The sequence below is a fragment of the Rattus norvegicus genome, chromosome 3 (genome assembly GCF_021556685.1).
Source record: "Rattus norvegicus strain SHRSP/BbbUtx chromosome 3, alternate assembly SHRSP_T2T, whole genome shotgun sequence".
Taxonomy (NCBI): domain Eukaryota; kingdom Metazoa; phylum Chordata; class Mammalia; order Rodentia; family Muridae; genus Rattus; species Rattus norvegicus.
The window spans coordinates 11391241-11407225 of record NC_141536.1 but is presented as its reverse complement, the minus strand read 5'-3'; the positions used below and the strand labels follow the sequence as shown (position 1 = coordinate 11407225).

At 54.1% G+C, this 15985-nt stretch overlaps 1 protein-coding gene across 35 annotated transcripts in view; it reads left to right on the top strand.

The window, feature by feature from the left end:
- Ntng2 (netrin G2) overlaps positions 1–13104 on the top strand; it is a 59419-nt gene extending 46315 nt beyond the window's left edge. For 10 of the 35 annotated variants that reach the window (XM_087652619.1, XM_087652617.1, XM_087652631.1 and 7 more), the window contains 7 exons: positions 1976–2002; positions 2957–3094; positions 6217–6291; positions 7982–8083; positions 9732–9899; positions 11112–11246; positions 11863–13104. In XM_087652619.1, coding sequence (XP_087508745.1) covers positions 1976–2002; positions 2957–3094; positions 6217–6291; positions 7982–8083; positions 9732–9899; positions 11112–11246; positions 11863–12095 — 878 coding nt within the window. In that variant the 3' untranslated portion in view covers positions 12096–13104. 35 annotated transcript variants of the gene reach the window in all.
- Positions 13105–15985: the final 2881 nt, after the last annotated feature.

Below are 15985 nucleotides of genomic sequence, written 5' to 3'. Positions count from 1 at the left end.
TATGGGATGTATGCCACATGGCACATCTGGTACTGTGTCCCCAGCCCAGCTGCCAGCACTCAGTGTAACTGTCACATTTTGTAGATGTGTCCTTTGAGACTCTTGGTCTGAGCCCCTGCTCCCAGCCCAGTCTCGTTCTCCCTTGCTCAGCCATCGAAGGACGCCATGTTTTGTCCACACATGTCTGCATCATGAGCACCCTTTGAGAACCCCCACCTCCTCGGAACCAGAACATGCTGCACTAAATCACAGCTCCCACAAGTCTCTAGGCTGTGAGCAGAGGAGAGCCTAGGCTAGCATGTGAAACACACCAAATGACCTGTTCCAGGCTGAGGCTGCACCAGATGCCACATGTCGTTTCCCTGAGACCTCACAATACCACAGGAGTGTCATGACTAACCCGCCCTCCAGATGAGCATCCGGAAGCCCAGACAACCCAGTGCCCTCCTGGTTCTATGGCTGGTCCCAGACAGCATAGGACCCTGTGACAAAGCCAGGGCTCACGTAGCTCCTAAGCCAACTGTCCCATCTGGCACCCTCCCTCACCCCTAAAAGATTCATGTGGCTTTAGACTGATCAAAGCTAAAAGCTGCAGCAAGGCAGACGGTGACAGGCCTAGTGCGCGTGGGCTACAGCCGGCAGTGTGACAAGCCTTTGAAGAGGTGACTTGCCAGGCACCTCGAGGCACTCAAGGGTCTTCAAAGGCACAGAAGGGGCTTGGCGGACTGCTGGCCTGCCCCCTGTCTAGCTCCCTTATCCTGGGTTACTCTCCACATCTCTTTGTACCCTGAACCTTCCTTTAGTCCTTGTGGTTGTCTCTCGCTGGTGAGCTTGTCTCCCCTCCTTCCGTCCTAAGGCCAGAACCAACCCCCAGCACTTCTGCCTGGTTCCTGCCTCAGCCCCTGACTGACTGTCACCTCCACCATCACGGACCAGGACTCCGACCTGCAGAACACCTAGGGCACTGTCCCCATGCCCTGCCTAAGCAGCGGACAAACAGACCCGAGTTGCTTTTGTGTGTCTTGTCTCCTTTCTGCTGAGAGAGCCTGCCCCCACCTCACCCCCATTTCCCTCTACCTACCTCCACTCAGGGACCTCTGCTTCATAATCACTGGGGCACCCCCTCCTAGGTGCCCACTACCCCAGAGCCTTGGGGATGAAACCCTAAGTTGTCAGTCCCCCAAGTACAAGGCCCCTGTGAGATCACCATACCTTCTGCCTCCGTGTCTCCCCATCCCTCTAAGCCCCGTCTCTTGGAACTGGACCTCTCCCTCAGGGGCAGACTCTGAGAGAGTCTTGCCTCTATGCCCCACTCCCAGCATCTATGAGCCCTTGCTCTCAGCTCCCACACTCCCAAAGTCTTGTACATATCACACGCATACGGTACCTGCCGAGCTGTGTAAAACCAGAGTAGATGTCAGGAAAGTCATGTCACCCAACCAGCCCACTGTCCCCTCCTAGGGTAAAGACTTTCTCAGAGCCCCCTAGAGTGAAGTCATGACTGACTCCTTCCTTCCGTGACTGTGACAGTTCTACTCTGAGATGGTGACATCCTTTGTCAAACCATAACCCGGGCTTCCTCTCCAACAGAGGCACAGAATACCTAGAGAGACTTGGATTCAGCCTCTCCCACCACCATGTCTCCCAGCAGGCCACACCTCCAATTCCCCGCTGATAACTGTCCATGAGGGACATTATACTGCCCTAGGGAGCCTGAGGGTTGAGGCTAAACAGGAGGGAAGACTTGTCACAGGGTCCTGGGAAAGAAACAGTTTATTGTGTCCCTCCCGTCTGCAAAATGGACTAAAAGCAGCCTTCAGGCAGTCAGTGCCGGGAGTCCCCATAGGTATGGTCCCATCGAAGTTGCCCCTGTGACTGGACAGTCTTGGGCCCTCCTTCCTTAGTGGGGCTGGAGGACACCTCTTGGCTCCCCACTCCTTGTGTCTAACTCTGTAACCCTCTTGTGCCCCTGTAGGTGCAGCCGCAGGCTCCGCCTTTGGCAGTAAGTACCTTGCTCTGTACAAGACTCTGCAGCCGGGCCTGGAGCTCGGGCATGAACGGGCTGCTATCTGTCGGGGCTACCTCTCTATCTCTCTTCCATGTAACCTATTGTACCTAAGCACACCCATCTGCCTCTCCTGCTCATCTCAGGTTTCCTAGGAACTTTCTTATGCTGCTTTGAAAGAGGAACCGGGCTTTTGTGTGATTTAGTTCCCTGACCCCTGAGTGGACAGACCCCCCCTGTCTCCTGAGTGGACAGACCCCCCTGTCTCCTGAGTGGACAGACCCCCCTGTCTCCTGAGTGGACAGACCCCCCTGTCTCCTCACACTCTGTTCTGTCTTTTTTGCACAGCCAGAAATAGGGGCCTTCTTTACTAGAGCAATGCCTGTCCCCTGAGTTTGACCATTTGGTACCTCTCCAGGCAGCCTCTGAAGCCAGTTTGCTCTGCCACAGGCTGGAGGGGGCAAGTCTGATGCCAACCCTTCTTTGTATGTCTAGGGTATGTCAGGCTGGGGAGGGGCATCTGCAAGAGTGCAGGTGTCGTAGAAATCCCAAGGATGGTGAGGGGCTCTGATGTAGGTGCCTGTTGACTCCCATCCACATGGTCCTCCCAAGCATGTAGTGGGGCCAGGTGGCTGTGCATGGCAGCATCTCATTTAGCATTGCAAACATAGCCCCTGCCCCAAAGCATCTTCTACTACTCCCAAGAGTCAGCAGGAAAGGGCTTGTCAGTGTCAAACTGTGGCAGACCCTGAGCCTTAAGGATGCTTCTGAGGACTTCATCATGTTTCTGTGGGGACACACCCTGCCCCACTGCCTTGTCTCAAACAGCCTGGGATGCTAGCGGGCAGAAGGAAACTGGACTCTAAGCGACACTGGCCCCGACATCAGAGTAAGGGAAGGAGTCTCAAGATGCCCCACCCACCCTTTCTTACTTTCTCCATGTCTTGCCAGGTACCAGCAGGTCCAGAAAAATCCCTGCTCCCAAAGCCCCTATGGCCACTGAGGCCACAAGGAGGGGCCCAGTCACTTCTATTCCCTCCACATCTACCATCCAAGTCCCTACAGCCCCAAGCACCCCGCACCCCACAGGTAGGTATGACAGTACACCAGGGATGCCCGCCCCTTCCCTTCTTGCCTTCCTCACCTGGGGAGACCAGGCGCCTGCCTCTTAGAGTAGAAACTGCTAGCATCTAGCCCCATGAAAGCACTGACTGAGGGGGTCCCCAGGCTGTGTCAGGAAGCCATTCCATCAGGAGTCCTAGCCAAGGCAACCCCTGACACTCCCAGAATTGTCTTGTTTGTCCCGCCAAGCATTGTAAAGAAAGGCCCAGAGGCCAGTGTAGCGGAGGGTACAGGGACCTTGTAGGAGGGTGCCCATGGCAGCAAGTCCACCCAGATATTCAGCCAGAGACAGTTCTTTGTCACTCAGACATGGTTTGTTGTGTGTCCATGGAGCTGGCTCAGGATCTGTCCCCAGTTGGTTCACCTACTGGGTCCTCTGTCCAGGTGCTGGCCAGGGGGGAAACAGGGCTGGATTCATAGAGATCGTGAGACAGGCCCAGGCCAAATTCCTGCCTTACAGAAGATCTACATGTGCATATACACACAGGCCTACAGACTTGGCTGACTCTTTGCCCTCCTGAAGCAGGATTTGTGCATGCAAGTGGTATAGGTTCCTGATGTGGCCCTCTGGACTCACCTGGGAAAGTCTTACCAGGTCTGGTCCACTGCAGATGCTGGGAATCTGAAACGATTCTTCCTGCCAGAGGGTACCAGCAAGATGGTGGCCAAGTAGCTTTCTCCTGGCTCCAGCAGCCCATCCCTCCCCAACCCTTTCAGGGGAGACCTGGCTGAAACTCCTTATTCCTTGGATAGTCCTGACCTTTCTTCTCTTTCATTCATTGTCCCTGACCAGACACCCCTTGCCCCATGGTGGGCAACATCTGATAGAGATTCCTCAAGCAGTTGAGGAAGAGGTCAAACCCCACACTGTCCTATCTCTGTCTGCTTCACAGGGTAGCCTCTCAGGTCAACAGACAGCCTTGAGAAAATCACCTTCCCAGGACCACACCACAGGGGCTCTCCCTGAACCTCTCTGTGGGGAATTGTGTAGGGAGCTGAATCAGGAGATAAAGACTTTTAGGGGAAACCTTTGTTGTCTGGGGTCCCTTTGAGGTGGAGGAATCTGGGCATTGAAGCTTAGCATCCTGGGCCTCCTTCAGAGACCTTTGGACTTTACTGAACCTGTGATGGTGGGGGGGGGCAGAAATAAGCAGAAAGGGGTGGGGGCTTCCACCTGACACTGAGCAGTGGTCCTCCTAGGTGGGAGACAGGCCCTGACTGTCAGGTACTGAGAAACCTTGAACCTACCTGGAAGCTGCCTTCGTGTAAATGTTGTGGGGCAGAGAAGGCAGAGGGGGGCCAGTGAGCTCTCTCCAGAGGTGGGGCCTGAGTTCTGAAACTCCCCCTGGGTTACAGAAGTGGCTGATTCCAGAACTTTGCTAGTGAGCAGGAGGTATGCCCATCTTCCAGGCAAAAACAGCAAACTTTCAATGACTGTCAGATCTGCAATTCTGAGCCCCGTGCTGGATGGCTGAGCATTGAGGGGAGGAAGTGGCTTCAAGGTAACAGCCAGCAGCCTGCATCTTCCGCATCTAGGTCATCCTTAGCTCTTGTGTGGCCTGTGCCCAGAGTCCCCGGGACACTTGGCATACCCTTGGTATGGGTCCCAGTTGCATGCAGGTGTCTGGCCGGACAGTGTTATCTTGCTAGTCTCACTGGAGGAGAGGACGAAGGCTTAGGAAGAAGTTGCTGCATCTATGGTATGCAAATTATACCTCGATAAAGCTGTTTTTTTTTAAAGACAGAGAAAAGACAGGAGAGGAGAGAGGGAGAGGGAGAGGGAGAGGGAGAGGGAGAGGGAGAGGGAGAGGGAGAGGGAGAGGGAGAGGGAGAGGGAGAGGGAGAGGGAGAGGGAGAGGGAGAAAGAGCTTCCCACGGTCCCAGGAAATCCACAATCCAAGCAGGAGCACAGGGCTGACTCACTCCATTCACTCCCTGTCCCCTCTGCCATTCAGAGATACTGCCCTGAAGTCTCAGGTGCTTAGAGGTGATCCCACCATTAAAACCCAGCTAGCATGGGTTCTTGGTTCCAAAAGACCTTCTGTCTAGTCTTGGCACACAACACAGGACACCTGAGCATGTCCTAGCAAAACGCAGCCACAAGTTTTCTCTTCCTGGACCCAGCGCCTTCCACCGGGTTCTCAGGCCTCTTTAGCTATAGCCCAGCTGGGCCCTGAAACCCCAGCCCCAGATGCTGTCTGGAAGGCAGTGCTCTCCTGAAAGCCAGGCTAGAGAGCCAAATCCGTCCCAGCCTCCTCAAGGGGGTGGGGGAATCCAAGCTCAGAAGCAAGATGCCTTCGGGGTGGTTTTACCAGGGCTCTAATTAAGCCCTTGCCAATTTGGGTCCTGCGGTCTTGTCTCTTCACTGAATACTGTATTAATGTCAATTTGATGTCCAAAGGCTTCAGGCTCCCAGCTGGGAATCTCCCGCCATTTTTTTACCTAGTAGAATTTCTTTTTCTTTCTCCATCAACCACCACAAATAATCCCTTTCCAGAGGGGAAGACATCAACTTCCCCTGACCCCCCACCCCCACAATCTTCTCCCAGTTCTGTCCTTTGAATTTGACAAAGCGAATACTGCCTGTGCTCCTTGCTCTGGGAACTGAATGTTGGGGATGGGGCAGTTGGTGTCTCAAGCCAAGGATCAGGAGGTGGAAGGGCAGTGATCAGAAAGGAGAATTAATTAGACATCCGAGGACACTCTGGGGAACCTTCTAGAACTTTTCTCAGTGTGTCTATCACCCTGGCCAGGACATCATCCCCCAGCACAGCATTGGAATGTGTCTTCACACACAGGACCTGTTCTGGCTGTTTAACTGGAACAGAAACCATCCAAGGAGGGAAGGGTTTTCGAAAGCAGTGCCCGGTGAAGGAAGAACTATTCAAAGCCCACAGAGCCACAGGCATGGGGGCCTCCTCTCATCAGTGTGCGCACGTCCTCTGCAGCTTCAATAGTGTAGATGCTGCCTCTGTAGTGAGTTTGGACCCTGGTAGACAGAGCCTGTGGTGCTGCCTCTTACAGGAGCCTCTGAAGGGTAGGGACATCATCCCTCGAATGACTTGATTTCTTCTCTTCTTCCTCCCAAGGTCAGACCAAACCAACTACTGTGGCACCCCTTGGGGACAGCTCCTTCTGGCCCCAGGTGTCTTCCAGTGCAGAAGGTATGGGGGCAGGACCTATGGCAGGCCTGAGACCCCAGGAGCTCCATTTTAGACCTTCCCCCTGTAGTAAGGGTAGCAGGGTGGGGGAGGACTGAAAGGGAGGGGGCAGAAGTTAGAGTGAAAGCACTGAGACGAAGAACCCTTACCCTTACTCCCAACTTTGCCTCTACTGGAAGCCAGTACGTAACATCTCTAACCCTTTTCCGAGAGCTTCAGAGGGTATGGAAGGACGTTCCTCATTCCGGAACCTCTCTTCTCCCTCCTCAATATGTGGGTCACATGTGGGATACCTAGGCAGCTGGTGAAGCCCAGAGAGGGTCAGATGGACTCAAAATAGGTGTGGCTGTGAGTAAATGAAGGTGGCAGAGGAAGCCTGAGGCAAAGACTTGTCAACCTAACAAAACCCTTGTCAGTGAGGGTATGAGCCATATAGAAGCCCCCGGGACTAGGTCAAGAGAATTAATTGTTCTCGAACTGTGGGGAAACACCCAGGACAGGGGGCTCGCCTGTAGCCATAGATGGATGTGGATATACCTGGGCTAGCTTGACTCCTCTGAAAGGAAGGTTGCCCTAAGTTGTTCCTAGTTGACCTGTTCTCTGTCCTATTATCCTTGCCCCACCCCATTCAACATCAAAAGTTCCCCTCCATTACCCTCCCCATTGAAAGAATGAGCAGTGAGCCGGGCTTTGAGCGCCCTCTACTGGCAAATGTTTGCACAACTAGTGGGGTCAGACGTTCTTTTAGCATCCTAGAGGTTCCTCAATCAACACGTCCTCTCTAGAGATGAATACACGAGTCATCTCCTGCCCTGGCCCACTAAAAAGCCACAGAGTCCTAGGGGGAAGTACAGAGCCTGTGTTCTCTGTGATAATGTTGTGCTTACCTTCAAGAATGGACCCGGGCCCTGGTGGGATTCCAGGCAGGGAAGGATACTGCTGCTGCATTCTTGGCTTAATGACACTTTCAAGGACAGCAAAGGACCCACCCTAGCTAGAGCAGAAAGATGTCCTCTGAGGGGAAGAAGATGCAGTCTTAAAAATATTTAACATACTTATTTTATGTGTGTGTTTTGCTCTCATGTGTGTATGTGCACTACGTTTGTGCCCGGTGCCTATGGAGGTCAGAACACCGGAACTGGAGTTACAGTCAGTTATGAGCTAACACACGGTGCTGAATCCACGTCCTAAGAACAACAAGCACTCTTAAGCACTGAACCATCCACCTCTCCAGTCCCAAGATACAGTCTTTAATGCCAGGTTTAGACTGGAGATTTGACCAGGGGAGATTGGGAGACAGAGAGAAAGGGCAGAAGTGCGGTGCCATTTGCTTTCAAACAGCCACATGTCTCTCAGTGTCAGCAAATGACAAAAGTGTCAGCAAGTAGAGGGTGTTAAGAGCAGGAGAAGGTAGTTGGGGGTTGCTCCAGAAGATGTGTAGGTGTCCTCGGGGAACCAGAGACAGTAAGTAGCTACCCACTGTCATGGCTACAAGATGCTTCAGCCTGGGACTCTGAGAAGACCCACACTCTACACCATGTAGTCTCTCCCTACTTAAATGTGAACAGGTAACAGGGTTGCCTGGGACTGACCCAAGGCACTCCGAAGCCTTGATTTAGCTTCTCCCTTGGTGATAGCTTCCCTGGTGGCTGGACCATGGCAGGTATAAGAACCCATTTCTTATCTCTCTAAGCTGTGACTATCCCTGTCGCCATCCCTTCCCAAGCCAAGGACTCTACACTTTTCCAGCTCAAGCCCAGATCTCCTCAGGTGATACCCATTGAAGAGTTTCAAGGTAAGAAGACGGCCTGAGTCAGGCCTCCCACCTCCTCCCCAGGTCCCTGGAGAAAGACGGTGCAGGGCAGACCTAGCTAGTAGGAACCAACTCAGAAAAGCCTCCCAGAATAGCTGGGTCAAGGTTAAGCCGAGTCTCTCCAGCCCCAAGGGAGCTAAAAGCTGGGATGAGTCAGAAGGCAACTCAGGCACAGTGGGCAGGCACATGGCAGGAGAAGCAGCTGCCACAAATAGCCTGTCCTGGCTCCCCTGGGAGGTGTGGCCCAGGGGCTTGTCTTGGTTGGAATGGAATCTGGGACACCCAGGTCACTGGCAAGGCTCTTTGGGAGGATTTGGAGGATGCTTCCTGGCATCTTTGGAAGGCCAAGGTAAAGAAAGAGTCAGGTCAAGTAGAGCCATGAGTGGCTCTACCAGCTTCTCTTAGATGTGTCACAAAGATTTCTTCAGGCTCTCTTGTGCATTGACAATATGGAGACCAGGTCAGCACCACCCTGCTCATCACAAGAAAGGGAGCTGAAGCCTTCTAGGGATAGTTGCTCCAAGGGTGGCCAGCTTTCATGTCCAATGGCATGGGGCTACGGAGTCCCTTGATGGCCCATCCTGCTGAAGGAAAAGTGGCCCTCCACATTGACCTCTGCTACTCCAGATCCTAGGATCCTTGGCCTAGGCAGTCATGGAGTTGATAGAGTTGTTTGGAAGGTCAGCCTGAGAACCTCGAGTGGCAGGTTGAATATGTGGTGTGGTTGGTAAAGTGCTTGCCTAGCACACAGGAAGGAAGTCTGCACTAGAGTCTCAGCACAGCATTAACTGGGTGTGGACTTGCATGACTATAATTCCAGGAGGCGGAGATTGGAAGACCAGAAGTTCAAGGTCATTCTTGGCTAACTCTTGAGTCCAAGGTCAGCCTGAGCTACCTGAAACCTCCTTGGGTTTGTCTTAAAACAACAAAACCAAAATCATTTGTGGGATAGAAAGAGTAAAAGCTCCCACAATGGCTCAGAGGTGGTTTTCCTTGGTATAAACTGAACGGTGAGATTCAGAAGCTGGGCTGAGGCCAGAGGAAGCCAGGAGATTGGTGCCCTGAGTCTCGCCGAAACTAGCAATTCAATGCCAGTCAAACTCGTGGGACATTCAGGCCAGTGACTTGCAGAGACAGTAGCCAGCTTTCCTCTTCCAAAGCAGCATGGGAGGAAGGTTCTTTGTCCCATTTCATCATGTCCACATCATGTCCACATCCATGTGTGACTCCTCCATCCATAGGCCCTGAGGGGACTAGAGCAAGCATGGAACCTTTGCACTGCCCTTCCGTGAATGCAGCCTACAGCATGACCCTGCCCTCCTAATCAGCCCCAGCATGTGGGCATCCTTCACACAGCACCTTGCCCTAAGACCCAGTCAGACTTTAGCATTCCCCGGCTTCCCTGACTATCTTCCCACAGGCCTCCTGGGGACTCAAAGGTTGCAGGGCGAGCTCTATCCACATGCTACAGAAGTGTCCCTGACCTGAAACCCCTTCCAGATCCCCCTCCAAAGATGCTTCCTGTCACCCTCCCTGTATATCCTTGGCTATGTCCTTCTCTGTATCCCTGTTCCCCCAACTCCCCCAATGCTCCCTGACCACTGCTGTTTCTCCTACTCGGCTGGTCCAGACTGTGAGTGCTACGGGCACTCCAACCGCTGCAGCTACATTGACTTCCTGAACGTGGTGACCTGTGTCAGCTGCAAACACAACACTCGAGGCCAGCACTGTCAGCACTGCCGCCTGGGTTACTATCGCAACGGCTCTGCCGAGCTGGATGACGAGAACGTCTGCATCGGTAAGCACCAGGTGCGGGGTGGGCCTCAAACCCAGCAGAATCAGTTTTGGAGGTGCGGACACCCCATGGTAAGGCCCCCTTCATCTGAGCATCTCTAGGGGGCAGATCCACTACTAGTGACCCCCCAACTGTGTTGGCACTGGAAGCATAGGTGCTAGTTGGAGCAGAAGACTTGCTCTGCGAAGTTGCCCAGTCCCTTGCCCTCTCTAGCCCCAGAGAAAGCTGGGCAGTAGACTACTAGGTGAGCAGTTTCTATCTCTCCTCTGTTGTTGAAACCGTCCTTCAAAGAGAGTTTAGAGCCAGCCATCTAAAGCTGTGAAACTGCCTGCTGTCATAGGCACCCACTCTTTCTTCAGTGTTCTGGTCCACATTTGCCTTTCTGTAGAGAAGCCTCTTGGCACTCCTTGGGCCTGGACAGTAGACAGACCCTAAAAACCAAACCCATAGCCCCCAACTGGTACCCAGTAATATAGAACGGCAGTCAGGACTGTCCATCTTCCGACCTGCTTGCAGCAGGTGCCAGACAGGTCTCAGGTCTTAGCCATCAGTCAGCCCATCCCCCCACCACACCCCCATCCCCCACGGATCAGTTGCAAAGCTAGAGCTGTCACTCCGGATCATGGCTGAGGCCTTCAGATAATTCCATCAACTCTAAAGTGATCAAGCAGAATTGTGTTGCCAGTGTCACACAGGGCCAGCTGCAGGGACAGGGTAGAGCCAATGGATCTGATTAGAAGTGCCCTTTCTTGTCTGTCTGTGCCTCCATCTCAGGTCAAGGACTGGGCTTCAAGGACTGGGGGGCCAAGGACACATGCACACTCATTCGTGCGTGTGCACGTGTACACACACACACACACACACACACACTCCACACTGAAGTCTCCTGATGAGACACCTGTCACACTCATAGTTTGGAACTGGTAGCCCCCTTCAGCTGTCCAGAAAGGGATGGGGCCGGCTCAGCCCTCACAGTGGAACTAGAAAAAATGTTGGAGGCCAGGAGAGGAAAAACTCTAGAGCCTTTTCTCGCTATGTGAATGCTCCAGCAGTCCCAAGTACAGACCAGCCTTGTGGGGAGCTTCGTCAGGGAGTGCAAGAGACCCAGCTGAGAAGGATATAAAGGCGGGTTATAGAAGTTGGGCCTGGGGCAGGACCCATTTGTAGGTGTTCACAGGCCACTCTGGCTACACGTGCCCTCTTGTTTCCCCCCAGAATGTAACTGTAACCAGATCGGCTCTGTGCACGATCGTTGCAACGAGACAGGCTTCTGCGAGTGCAGGGAGGGCGCAGTGGGGCCCAAGTGCGACGACTGCCTTCCTACACACTACTGGCGCCAAGGATGCTACCGTGAGTAGACCAGCCCCTGAAGGCAGAGGCTTTAGACTGGGGGCGTGGTTCAGCATGATGGGAGGGGCCTACGTGGGCCTGCTGCTGCCTGGGGTATGGGCTTTGAACACGTGACTGCCGTGAGAAGGGTCTGATGCAACCATGGGCAGGGGTTCAAAGTGTGTTGGGGGTGGTGAGCTCGAGTGGGCATTGCCCGGTCTCCAGTGACGGAGTCCGTGGCAAGTGCGAGCCAGGAAGGAGGAGAGCTAAGGATTGAAGGGGAGATGACTAAAGTTGGCTGAGAGCTCTGGAGTGTGCGCTCAAGAAATGAAGGCTTGGGGAGATACGAGGAACATAGGTTGTCAGAGCGATCCAGGTACCTGCAGCAGAGTATGCAAAACTCTGGGGACAGACAGCAAGTACTTCTGCAGAGCCGCGCCACTGCGGGGGAGGAACGGGAGAGAGAAGGGGGTCACTGGCGGGAGACAGGTAGGGGCCAGGTCCCACCTTGCAGGGTTGTTTCCCACGGTGTGCGTCCTAAGTACCGCCCCCCCACACCGAGGGAGTGTCCCAGCCCCCTATTGCAGAAACTCAGTTCATCCCTACAGCTGCCTCAACTGTCCCCTCCTGTCCGCAGCCAATGTGTGCGACGACGACCAGCTGCTCTGCCAGAACGGCGGCACCTGCCAGCAGAACCAGCGCTGCGCCTGCCCGCCTGGCTACGCCGGCATTCGCTGCGAGCAGCCCCGCTGTGACCTCGCCGACGACGCTGGCCCGGACTGTGACCGCGCGCCAGGCACCGTCCCGCGCCCCGACACCCTGCTCGGATGCCTGCTGCTGCTCGGGCTGGCCGCCCGTCTGACCTGCTGAGCCCGTTTTAGGGGTCCGGGGGTCCCGGGCCCGGCGGCGATACGGGTGCGGCCGAGCTGCTCCCAGGTGCTACTCGCAGAGTCCTCCTGCCCTCCCTGCTCCGCCCGCTCTCACCAGCCCCGCCCGGCACTGCCCTCGCCGGCCACAGGGGGCGCTGTGGAGCCCTGGCTCGGCGGACTGCGACTTTGAGTTTTTTTATGACCTAATGTCTCTATTTTTTTCTCATTTTTCCATTTTCCCATGTTTCTTTCTTTGCTCTTTCTTCTTCTTCTTCTTCTTCTTCTTCTTCTTCTTCTTCTTCTTCTTCTTCTTCTTCTTCTTCTTCTTCTTCTTCTTCTTCTTCTTCTTCTTCTTCTTCTTCTTCTTCTTCTTCTTTTTTTCTTCTTCTCCTCCTCCTCCTCCTCCTCCTCCTCCTCCTCCTCCTCCTCCTCCACCTCCTCCTCCTCCTCCTTCTCCTCCTCCTCCTTCCTCTCCTCCTTTACTTGCTCCTCCTACCCCTCCCCCCTTCTCTTCCTCCTTTCTTTTGCTGGTGGTGAGACAGGGACTGGGAAGAAACGCTGCTCATCCCAACACCCGCAAGTCCTGCCATACACAACACACAACACACACACACACACACACACACACACACACACACACACACACACACACACACAGAACTCTTGTGCACACCCCAGCGCCTGTTCCTGGCTGCCACCACCAGCCAGCGGACCTGGAACTCCAGTTGCCTACAACTCTAGTCACTGACTTGATTCTCTTTTGTATCTTTCTTTCTTTCTTTTTTTTTTTTTCACTCACCAGACCCCAGGCCCCCAAGGAGGCCTAGAGACAGAGGTACTCACTGTCTGGGGGAGGGGTAGGACAAAGGGCGGGAAGGGGTGGAAACCTTGTTTTCTAGAGAACTATTTTGTTTGTATCCACTGTCCCTGTGAGGAGGGACTCGGGTGGGAGCTGGTCACCAAGGGTGGCTGATGGTGTACAAGCCCACAGTAAAGCAACTTCACAGCTGCCTCTGCCTGCTTGCTTCCTGTGTTGATAGACATTCCAAAGGTTTGCATAAAAAAAGGAGCCCACAAAAAAGCTTGAAAGACTCCCTATTGGGGCCACTCTTCGAAGTCTGTCCTCTCACTGTACCCTCCCCCAATTTTACCTTCAGCCAAGATGCTAGCCAGCATCTGGTAGGTGGTTCTAGAAACAGAGGTGCCCTACCCCTTTCCTACAGCTCCTCCAAATCCAGGGTCTCTGCTGTGGAAGCCCCAGGAAGAACTCGGGGAGAACTCTTAGAATTTTGCTAAACCCCATGCTGACTTGTAACCCGCTTCTGTGGCCGTCTGGGATAAATGTGTTGACTCAGGACCAATGGGAGTTACATAGAACTCCCGGCTGCTGCCTGCCTGCCCAGTGTGTCCCGAGGTGGGCACTACACCTGCTGGCTTAGGCGCTTTGGTATGTGAGGACCCAACAGGTCACTGAAGCCGGCCCAGTGTCTGCAGCTCAGTATCCTCTGCTCACCCTGCAGGAGGTCCAGTTTCCTTCCTTCCATCTCCAAGCATCCCCCGCCTCCTTGTCCAGGTTCCTAATTGCCCTCTGCTTCCACAAGAGTCACCTCCTTGTAGGCTATCTGCCAACTGCTCTTTCTAGCCTGGGCTATCCTCAGGCCTTTGATCAAGTCTCCGAGGCAAAGCTAAGATTCTGCTGAACACAGGCTGGGCATGATGGCACACACCTTTAACTCCAGAACTCAGGAAGCAGAGACAAGCGGATCTCTGTGAGTTTCAGCCAGCCTGGTCTACACAACCAGGACAGCCAGCATTACACAGAGCTGCCGTGTCTGGGAATTGGGAGGAGGACAGAAGACGGAACGTTGATCGACTGAGACCAGATACTGCCCCTCAGGCCACTCTCCACTCTGATCCCCTGCCTTAGGTTTCAGGAGTCAGTTCCAAACTCCAAGGGCGGCTTCTGTCAGGTCCCTGACCCCATACATGAACCCCAACATGCATAAGAAATAAGCAGAAATGACAGAAGGGACTTCCAGAAAGTCCCTAAAAGCCCTTCCCCCGACCCTGGTCACACTGGCTCCAGTCCCTCTTCTGCCTCTCTCCCTGGTACTCAGTCCAAAGGGTGGAGGCAGGAGCCAGCAGGCTGAGCATGAGTGGAATGACCCGTAGGATGGTGGAGCAGAAGCAGACATTGCCTCTGTGAAGACCCAGGCAGGCTGCAACCCAAACTTCTGAAACTTGACTTTATGTGAGGCTGTGAGAACCAAGATCTCTGTTTCAGGCAAAATGGCTGCTCCCTAAATCTCTGACTCTCCAGGCTTGACATCCAAACATCCACTGAGTTCAGAGAGAAACCAAAAAACCCAGTTTACTACACAAAATCAACACCCAAGCCTGAGACATCGCTCCCCAGAGCAGGGTGGGCCTGCTCAGTAGGGACGCAGAGGGTGAGCTGATGCCAGCCCTCTTCCTGCAGATGGCTGGGAGGCTGGGGTGTGGAGGAGGATCCTGCAGCAGTTAGAACCACAGTGACAGAAGCCCCTGCCCGGACGTAGAGGAACAAGGACGTGTGCACGGATTAACAAAGGTCTCAGGGAGACTCTAATAATGGAGAGAGGGGAAATGGGCCTGGGAGTAGGAAGGGCTCAGCTGTGGCCTGACTCATGGGTTGGGTGGGGCTGTGAAGCAGACAAGCTCTCCTGGCAAGGCTCTTGTCTTGAGCAAGGGTGTTGTGGTGCAGAAGGAGGCCGCTGGGTCTGTTAAGGGGCTATGGTAACAGTGGGGCAGAGTCTCCTTCCTGCAAGAGGCCACCACATACACTTACCCCTTTACGTCACCGGTAGTGTCCTAGGACACTGGAGGAGCCTGGGAGGAGAGGGGGACCCACTCTGTCCTTCCTGACCTCTCAGCTGGCCTTGCTGTGTCAGCATCTCTAGGGGTAGCCAGTCATCTCCAGAGCAAAAGGCTGTTATAGCTCACTGTAAATCAGAATGGCATCCCCAGTCCCTACAGACTGCTCAGGCCCTGACCTCAACTGGAGGTCAGGGTGGAGGGGAACGTTGCCAGCAGCCATTGGGAAACTCTTAACATCTTCCAGACCATGGAGCAAAGGAGAAAGCAAAGTCACCCAAGCCAGAGTCACAGCTCAGCTTTTGATGCCTGGTTCCCCAAGGAACAGGCAGAGGGGGAGGCACTCTTGACCCAGCTAAGCTCATAGCAGCACCCACCTGAGCCACCATTTGGGTGTCAGGATGTTAGCCCTGCCCTTACCCCAGGGCCAGGTTTTTGCACCAGGGCTCCAGTGATGCCAGGGCCCCTACCCCAAGTGTTGACATCCATAGGCATCTCACAAACGCCCAGGCTGAGGTGTACTTGCCCTAGTTTGAGAATCACTGTGTTAGAAGGAAGGGATGGCTCATTTCACAGAGGGGCAAGTAGAGGGTAGGAGGAAGGAAGGGACTTGCCTGAAAGCATGGATGGGTGAGATTCATCCCTAAACCTTGCGTGCCTCTGCAGGCCTCTGTCTCCTCTCTGCCCACCTCCCTCTTCTACTCTGAGTGGGGGATCCCTGGGGAGCCTGGCTTCATCCCATTGACTGCTGGGAGCCAGGGGATGCTCCCTCTGCACAAAGGCTGCGTTGGCCCTGCCCCCTAAATAAACAGGACTGCTGCGTTGGCAATCTTGCCTCCAAACATGTTTCTCAGTTATGAGGCATTTATGGGCATCTGGGGAACAACTTGCATCTCTTAAAGGTCTGGGAGAAATGGGGTGTGCGGGAGGATCCAGCTAGCCTCCCCAGAGTGAGGCACCTAGCCCATCCTAGCTCATTCTAGGTGGGGATTGTGAAAGGATGGGCCCAGAAGAGAAAAGCTTAACCAACTCATTTTT